Here is an 8,800-nt window from a genome sequence, read left to right as displayed (position 1 = left end):
CAACTTATAAAACAATAATATTTTTGGTGTTCGTTAAAACAGTTTCCGCAAGAGAAACTATTAGTAAATGCCATGCACGTGAAGGTACACATACAGGCGTGTCAAAAATTTTCGGGCCTGACATATAGACGGCACTAGTTACAAATTGTTCATGTGCTGTAATTGAAGTGCGAACTTTCAACACTATTGTGTAAAAAAATTGAGTTGATATCAGTGATCGTTTGTTTCTATAACATTATTTATCAAGCAACTTCGATATTTTTAGAAAAATGGATAAAATCGAATATCGTGCGGTGATTAAGTTTCTCACAAAAGAAGGTATAGCACCAAAAGATATCAATGACCGCTTACGTGCTGTTTATGGTAAACTTGCTCCATCGTATACCAGGGTCAAAGAATGGGCAAAGCCTAGGGGCTTAATTCAAAATTTTCAACGACTGAATTCTATAATAATATCTAAATTAACTGAATTTTTCTGCAAACGATGAATTCCGGTGAATTCTACGGCGAGTTCATTCAAATATGTGAGATAGTGGTGAATAGTTTCTGCTGGCAATTACTGCAATATTTATATTTTGTGTAACAAAATTGTAAATGTTTTTTATATTTTTTTAATAAAAATTAATTTTATTTTCAATTTTGAGCGATTTTCTATCGAAAACAATCGGAAATATTGAAAAAATAATAAATTAAAAAATATTGCGGTTATCATAACCTCACTTTATTAAATTGACACATTTCATTCTATTCACACTAATTCACCGAACTCATCAATAACCACTCGATTCAAAAGTGTGAATTTACGTGAATTCCTGTGAATTTTTTTGCCGTATTAAGCCCCTAGGGCAAAGCTATTCAAGTGGGGCAGAGAATCATTGGAAGATGATCCACATACAGGTCGGCCAGTTGAAGTAACTGCTTCAGATATGGTGGAGAAAATTGATCATCTCGTGCACGAAAATCCTCGAATGAGCAAGAAAGTGTTAGCAGCAATGTTTGACATCTCAACTGGCAGTGTATTCAATATACTTCATGAAAAATTGCACATGAGAAAGGTTTGCTCACGATGGATTCCAAGAACTTTGAACAGAGCTCAAAAAGAAGAACGAATTGCTGCTGCACGTGAGTTTCTCGAGTTGTTGGAATGGAATGAAACGGACAAATTTGAGCGAATAGTGACTGGCGATGAAACGTGGATCCACTACTATGATCCAGAGCTTAAATCACAGACGAAGGAATGACACAAACGTGGTGAACCAGCATCGAAAGTGCCACGCAAACAAATTGCCACAAACAAAGTAATGGCCTCTGGATTCTGGGATGCCAAAGGCATAATAATGGTTGAATTCCTTCCAAAGAACACCACAGTCACAGGCTATTATTATGCACAACAAATGTATAGATTGCGTAAAGCGATCAGAGAAAAACGTCCTGGTTTGCTGACTTGAAAAGTTCTTCTTTTGCATGACAATGCACCGTCTCACAAATCATTGCTTGCACAAGCTGCCATCAGGGAATGTGGGTTTGAACAACTCCACCATCCACCGTATTCTCCAGATCTGGCCCCCAGCGACTATTTCCTATTCCCAAACACCAAAAGATATCTGAAGGGGAAGCAATATGAGTCCGAAGAAGAGATATCGAACGATATTTTCAACGTATGGGAGGACAAAGATGCCAAGTGGTTTGAAGGAGGAATTAAAGCATTAAAGCATCGTTATGAAAGTGTCATTCGTGTTCATGGAGACTACTTTGAATAATAAATATAGTCATTTGAAAATACAATGTGTGTTTCTATATCAGGCCCGAAAATTTTTGACACGCCTGTATGTTAACATATATGTTAACAAGTAACAAATGCCGTCTCCAAAATAGTCGCTTTTGGTAGTAATATGATACTTCGCTTTCGGGTCCACATATAACGACCGATTGATCGGTTTAGTAGACAAATCCGGGCTTCTTTTTAAATTTTCGGCTCAATTCCGGACATAAGTTTGATCCACTTTCATACTCGTTTCCGAGTCGAAAGCGTGTATGAACATATGTCGAAAATATTCGTGTGCAGAGACAATTATCAATTTTTAAATTAAAAAAAATTATTGTAAGATTGGTGATAGATTTTGATAGAAAATAAGTGCATGCACAAAGCTCAATTGAATCTTCAGAAAAGTTTTATTAAACATTATTTTGTTGTATGCAACAGTGGTATAAATACCAACTTATCTAAATAAGTTAAAGACATGATTTTGGTTTCAATTGATTCGATTTCATACATTTTTAACTCATTTTCAAAATTATTGCTACTAATATAAATATCCAGCTTTGACGATGTAATTGGGCTTGTAAAAAATGGGTCCTTTTGTTTTATTTTAAGTCCGTACAGTTTGAATCTAAATTTATCTTTAACTGCATATTGAAATTTAACAATGTCTTTGGATTTGGTGAGAAACCATGAATCTTTAGCTCTTCTACTTGATAGCATAAAACCAGAAGAAATTGAAATCTTTTTAAATATTGTTTGATTATCTAGCTTTGTCTCAAACGAAACTTCTACAAATTGTTCATGAATTTCAAATAAACTATTAAAATTTTGAATTTTGCTTTCTTCAGTCAAACGACATACAATTTGTTCTAAGGGTCGGTTTGAATGCTTAACTTTTAAACCTAGTAGACGCAAACTATTCTCAAATTTATATGTACTGATACTCATTAAGTTTCCAGCATTGCAATGTAACAGGTCATCTGTGATATGAATCAAATTGTGGACATTGCTGCCAATCGAATGTCGACCATAAATTTCTGAATATTTCTCCACATAAATTTTGAACAATTTTGATGCGATTGGTAAGTACGCCTTATAATGATTACATGAGCAAATTCTTGTTGCTACAAATAGCACCAAAAAATGATTATATTCGGCTTCTGGCAAAACCTTTAAAACAATGAATGTTACACCATGGTCAAAATTACTAATAATAAAAATGTACCTGTTTGAAAATGACGATCCCAATATATAGTAATACTGTGCGGAATTCTAGTCCTTTCCAGTGTCGCAAACATTTTAAATTTCTTACAGCACGATGTATGTCCGATGGTACTTCCGTTTGGCATTTTATAAGTAAGCGTGATGTTAAATCGGCGAGAGACTTTGGCCACTTTGAATTATAGCCTTTCATTCCGAAAACCCAACGATACATACACCGTCTCATGACTCCTAATGACATATGATGGTATTATCAAGTTCAAGGTAAGCAAGAATGCATGCATATGATTCTATACATGTATATTATAAACAAATTATATAGTTAATATACTCACCTAATTCTAACAAGTGGAGGGGGTCAGATGTTGGAAAATCTAAAATCATGTCGATATCAAGATCCTCTATTATAGACCTTTCCTTATGATGGCTTATTTGCCTACGATTTCTAAATGATTCGTTAGTTCGAAGAATTGAATCTAATTTGGGAAAACACATTCTATGGTATTCTTTGCTATATTCTCCAAACGTAATACATTTTTGGCATCCGTTACGGTGGTTAAACAAAACTGAGCCTATATGTCACATGGCAAAATATTGTATTCCTTAGTAAATATATATTATATGCATTCAATTACCTTTTATGAGTGATCTTGCTGGTGAGTCGCATATAATTAAACCAATTTTGATATCAACACGATTTGAATTTATGCTTATGCCATTTAATGAAATTTCTTTTAGCTCAGTAACAAGTTGTAAAAGATATTCATTCACAATGGGCTTCGATTCTCCTTCCCATACACCTATAATCATAGGTTTTACCTCCGAATATTCTACGAATGTTAAGTCATGACTATATTATATTGCCATGGAAAATTGAAAATGAATAATATTTATCAATAGACATACCTCTAATGGCTGCCAAAATTGGCCAAAATTGTGAGTTTGATGATTTAGAGATAGGAAATCCATCAAAATTCAAATCAAGCGTTATTTTTAAGTTACGCGACAGATTTGAAAATAGATTCTCCAGACAATTTTTCACCCCGTTATACCACATTCTACCATTTGTTAAAGATGTAATATTAAGCTTTGATGGTGTACACATAAAGGTGCGACTATCTTTTGGAAGGAAGCCAAAACCAGCAAAAATTAAAATTCGTAGCAAATCATTAACAGCTTTAGCCGAAATCCGGTGATTAACTGCCCAACATTTTAATTGATCCTTGAAACTAGAAATTTTATCTTCTTCAACGAAACTTTCTTTATTTTCATCGTCAACAGAAATAGAAAATACATGAGCATGTTCATTTATACGAGAATTGATATATTTTATTCTTTCTTCCACTTTTTTTTCGTAGTACAATTTGTTCTTTTTTTTTTAATCTACATTTGTGAACGCGAATACGATTCATTTCTGATTTTTTATCAAAACATTTCACTTTTGCCATTTTGGATCAACGTGACTTCAAAAAATAAACTTATAATAGATAAAATATGAATGCAAATAAATTATATGAATACATGACAAGTCTTGATAAAACAAATGCAATTTTGTATGAACCTCAAACCAACTGTCAAAAATATTCATTATTTAAAACAACAACAATTAATGATAATGACTTTTAAATGTCATATCATATCATATCATATTGTGCAGTAAATTCAACATTCGAAATAAGATGCATTCATTTGATAGAATAAAATTTTTAAAAATCCATTGACTTAACATTTTTTTTTTTCGTTCATTTTATGCATGAAATTCACATAATTGTGCATCAAGACAAACAGCAAAGTTTTCTTTTGTATATATACATTTAAAAAAATTCTCTGCATGCAGAATGAATTATTTCCCAAGTAGCAAATTCTGATCGTGATATAAATCACAGCTGTTATATATACCTTAAGGAATTGCCTAAAAAATTAATTCATAAATTAACTTGATTAAGAATAGAGTTCCTTATGGTTATTCCCAAAACGGTCTCAGCCTTTCTAATGCTTTTGCTGTACAATGGGTTTTTACGGTTTCGAAGATTTGTTATTATAATATTACTGCATTCGGCGAAATTATATACATTTTTTATTGATGTTTTATGTGTGGTATTGTCGCCAAAAAATTTAACGGTGATTACATTTTCTACGTCTATAATCGTACACGGCCATTCCACAAAACCTCTCATTTTACAAAGAACGATTTCGCCTATATTTACACTCTGCACATGTGCTGGCTTTGGAACGCGTTTTACAAGTACCATATCTATTAGATTAAAAAAAAAACTCATTATGTTTACGCCCAAAAATTATTGTAAATTATTTTTATTCAATATACGCTTACTTTTTTTCATTTTTTCACGTCGAGGTTCAGCAATTTTGACTTCATTGCATTTTTTCGATCTGGTTATCATGGTACTCTGCATATGAGATGGTTTTGATGTTGTTTTGCTCGTATTGCGGATGTCCTGCGACTTAATTTCATCATTTGTTTCTATAGATAGAAAGAGAAATGTATTACTATTGCATTTACAGCACATAAAAAAAATTTATACCATTTTCATTTGAAATAGAATGATGGTGCAGTTCATCACGAATTTTCCGAGTGATTTTAAGGGAAAATGTGTTTATTTCTTCTTGTCGTAATCTACAAATTAGTTTTACATTTTTTTCCGAGGTTTTTGCAGTGCATCGCATTCTAATTTTTGATAGATTGAGGCGATTAAGCTTTACAGAACACGATTTAATTTTCATGGCGTACAAAATATTTTCAGTTGAACAGTTTACTAGTAAAGTCTTATAGGTTATCTGCAAAGAGAATATTTTTTTATTTGACTTTAAAATGATGACTTTAATCTCATGATATCTTTTCAAAGTCAACCACATTTTTTTCTTTAAATATGGTGTGAACTTACCTAAGCGTCATGTGCAAATGAGTAGACAAAAATAATGATGCGAATATTTGAACACACACATACACAAAGAGTTATGTCACCTGTCAAGTATAGATAATTATCTTATTATTTAAATAGTATATGTAAATGTATATGATACAGCACTGTACAGTTCATACACATACTTGTATGATTGTGTGAGCAAAATAATTACAGGCACTTACTTATGAAGCGCCAAAGAAACCATCGTTTCTGCTCTAGATGCCATATTTGCGTTCAGTATGGATTTTTGTTGTTGTTGCGACCCGTGAGCTGTCATGACATACATCGATCGTAACTTTTCACGCCGAAGCGCTTCAGAATGCTGGTTCAATAATCCATGATAATTTCTGAATTATGAATAAAAATAAATCAGAATATAACAATCATCTATCACGAAGGATACTTGCAAGCAAACAAAATGTATATGTTAATATGATATAAGTCATCGATGTACCTGTTGATCGAATCATCGTTTTGTACACGTTTTTGAATAAGTTGGCTATGTTCCCGCACCGGTTGATAGCTTACTCTCAATGGCAATTGTTCAAGTGCAGAATTTAATTTTATATCAGTTGAAAATAAAGGGCTGTGATCGTTTTCAACTTCAATAATATCGGTGTCGACATGCATGCTGTCATCACTAAAACTAATTAGCTCGACTTTTATGTTGTTTGCATTGTTTTTTTTCTCTCGTTTGTAGCTGTAAATAAAAAAATATGTATGCATGCATTATGATGTCATGTTCGTTATCTCTTCAAATTAAATTTACTCACTCATTTGCGTAACGCAATATTTTGGTTTTTAAATAATTTTCCGCAATGGCAGGAGTGAAATTGACGTCGATTTTATTTACTGTCTTGTACAGCAAATCACGTATGCCTTCTAAACTACGGAATGACATTTTTTTACCAGATGTTGATTTTCCTGTCCAACTAAAATGGGAAATCATATCTCTTTCCATAATTTTTGTAAGGACTTTCTTTAACATTTTCGGTTGATTGCCACTAGTTGCCCTTATCTCAGGTTGATCCGCTAAACAATCGATCTGTGAATTTAAAAAAAAAACACATTTTTAACATTGATTAAAAGAAACAAAATCCACGGACAAAGTTATTCATGGAATGTGTACGTACTGCTACAGATTTGAATTCAGGATTTTTCAATTTGGCTTCAAATTCATGCAGACTCGATGAGTTTTGAATTGGTAAATTATTCGCAGTTGCAAAAACACTCGCTTCTTCTATTTTTTGCACAATATTTGACTTTTTGTTGTTCATTTGAAAATTACCAACATTCAACAGGGTATCTTCAATTACAGAAATTCTCGCTAACGTTTCACTCGAGTATTTTTTAAATTGAAACATTAAATCTTCACAAATACTATATATATCTTCGAATGATTTTGGAATGATCACTTGTGCATGCACGTTGACTTGATGACTTTCATTTTTACTTCTATTCAATGGTTCCAATTCACGAATATTCTCGAACTCATTGTCTAAGTTTATGATGTTTTCGTCGACTTTCTTTGAAGTATGATTTACATCATTTATTTTTGCAAATGATGCCTTAGTAATGGTTGCGACAACCTTTCGTTTTTTTGATATTGGTTCAGGTGGAACATAATTTTCATCATCAAATGAATTGTCTTTAAAAAAATCGTCTACGGAATCAGAAGATATTTGCAATTGCATATTCTTTGCACTTGATCCATACCGTTTTGGTGACAGTCGTAATCTCTTTTGCGACATTTTCAACGTATAATACGAAATAAATTTTCAAAAAACGTTTTAAATAAGCAAAAAACTCAATTTTTATGAAAAATGGTAAAAAACTTGAAATAAAAAGCGCACTGCGAGTACTGATAGTCATCTATCTTTTGATATTGACATTGACATTTCAAATATATCTACTGCACGTGTATGAGTGTATGCACAGACATGTTGATAACTTATACAAGCATAGCTACAACATTTCTATGCATACACTCATACACGTGCAGTAGATATATTTGAAATGTCAATGTCGCTATTAATATTTGGTGTTGTGTCTACAATATATATACACACAATCACAGCTGGGGCTTATGTTTTTTTAATATTGGAATTTAAAAAAATTGTGCATGCACAAAGAATTAATGTTCTGTTTAAATTTTTTAATATGATTTCAAAGTTCAAAAATACAAATGGTCTTATTGACTGCATCGATTTCAAAGCGAAGGATTAAATACACACGTTTTTTATTCGATTAGAAAACGATAATGAATTTTGAAATTTCAATTATATGTGTGTAAACATTGCACAGTCACATCAAATAACTTGAAAGCCGACTTGCTCTGGAACTATAATTTGAATATATGTTTTTGAATGTTCCCAAACTCCTTAATTTGCTCACTCGTACCGAATGAAATAGCCACTGCTGGATTACCTAAATTTTAAAATTTAATTGAAAATATTCAAAAAGTATTATTTATTTCTATATGTATTACTGTAATGCATTTTCACCAATTTACCAAATCGATCACAGCGTGCTACTCTATGGTAGTAACGTTTCATATCTGGACGCTTTTCTTGGCCCAATGCTAGCTCCACATTCACTACAGCCCGAATATTATAGCCATTTATTCCATATTGCAGAACATCAGTTGCAGCAATGAATTTCGTTTGGCCAAGTTGAAATTTTGTTATCAAACGTTCTCTGTCTCGGTATGACAAATCACCGGAGTGGCATTCAACGTTAAACATTTTCAATTCATCAGCTAGCCGTCTTGTTTGAGATCGATCCTGTAAAAATAAGAAGATAAAATACAATTAAGTTCCTGGTCTTTGTTAAATGATCCAAATGTATAACCTTTATATGCTCCTGGTGTAGAAAACTACGCATATCATTTTTA

General features: G+C 32.3%; 3 protein-coding genes across 3 annotated transcripts; 1 reads left to right on the top strand and 2 right to left on the bottom strand.

Annotated features, from left to right (window-relative positions):
- Positions 1-269: 269 nt before the first annotated feature.
- LOC116351010 (protein GVQW3-like) lies at positions 270-1,241 on the top strand. The gene is made up of 2 exons (XM_031783037.1): positions 270-363; positions 838-1,241. The coding sequence occupies exons 1-2, from the start codon at positions 270-272 to the stop codon at positions 1,239-1,241; spliced, it is 498 nt and encodes a 165-aa protein (XP_031638897.1).
- A 3,634-nt stretch (positions 1,242-4,875) lies between these two features.
- LOC116351011 lies at positions 4,876-7,262 on the bottom strand. The gene is made up of 8 exons (XM_031783038.1): positions 7,041-7,262; positions 6,681-6,952; positions 6,362-6,607; positions 6,090-6,254; positions 5,887-5,966; positions 5,527-5,779; positions 5,316-5,465; positions 4,876-5,237 (listed from the first exon to the last, which is right to left on the bottom strand). The coding sequence occupies exons 1-5, from the start codon at positions 7,182-7,184 to the stop codon at positions 5,963-5,965; spliced, it is 831 nt and encodes a 276-aa protein (XP_031638898.1). The 5' UTR covers positions 7,185-7,262; the 3' UTR covers positions 4,876-5,237; positions 5,316-5,465; positions 5,527-5,779; positions 5,887-5,962.
- Positions 7,263-8,182: 920 nt separating this feature from the next.
- LOC116351012 (ATP-dependent RNA helicase DBP5-like) lies at positions 8,183-8,681 on the bottom strand. Its single transcript, XM_031783039.1, has 2 exons — positions 8,420-8,681; positions 8,183-8,334 (listed from the first exon to the last, which is right to left on the bottom strand). The coding sequence occupies exons 1-2, from the start codon at positions 8,649-8,651 to the stop codon at positions 8,249-8,251; spliced, it is 318 nt and encodes a 105-aa protein (XP_031638899.1). The 5' UTR covers positions 8,652-8,681; the 3' UTR covers positions 8,183-8,248.
- Positions 8,682-8,800: the final 119 nt, after the last annotated feature.

The sequence above is a fragment of the Contarinia nasturtii genome, unplaced genomic scaffold, assembly GCF_009176525.2.
Source record: "Contarinia nasturtii isolate CC-2019 unplaced genomic scaffold, AAFC_CNas_1.1 Cnas_scaffold_4435, whole genome shotgun sequence".
Taxonomy (NCBI): domain Eukaryota; kingdom Metazoa; phylum Arthropoda; class Insecta; order Diptera; family Cecidomyiidae; genus Contarinia; species Contarinia nasturtii.
This window is presented reverse-complemented; position numbering and strand designations above follow the sequence as displayed.

Excerpts from the sequence above, each read along its gene's own strand:
- LOC116351010 (XM_031783037.1), top strand. The coding sequence starts at position 270 with ATGGATAAAATCGAATATCGTGCGGTGATTAAGTTTCTCACAAAAGAA. Across the intron at positions 364-837 it reads CCGCTTACGTGCTGTTTATG|CCCCTAGGGCAAAGCTATTC; the intron begins GTAAACTTGCTC and ends TGCCGTATTAAG.
- LOC116351011 (XM_031783038.1), bottom strand. The coding sequence starts at position 7,184 with ATGAACAACAAAAAGTCAAATATTGTGCAAAAAATAGAAGAAGCGAGT. Across the intron at positions 6,953-7,040 it reads CTGAATTCAAATCTGTAGCA|ATCGATTGTTTAGCGGATCA; the intron begins GTACGTACACAT and ends TTAAATTCACAG. Across the intron at positions 6,255-6,361 it reads AACGATGATTCGATCAACAG|AAATTATCATGGATTATTGA; the intron begins GTACATCGATGA and ends TTCATAATTCAG.
- LOC116351012 (XM_031783039.1), bottom strand. The coding sequence starts at position 8,651 with ATGTTTAACGTTGAATGCCACTCCGGTGATTTGTCATACCGAGACAGA. Across the intron at positions 8,335-8,419 it reads AGCACGCTGTGATCGATTTG|GTAATCCAGCAGTGGCTATT; the intron begins GTAAATTGGTGA and ends TTTAAAATTTAG.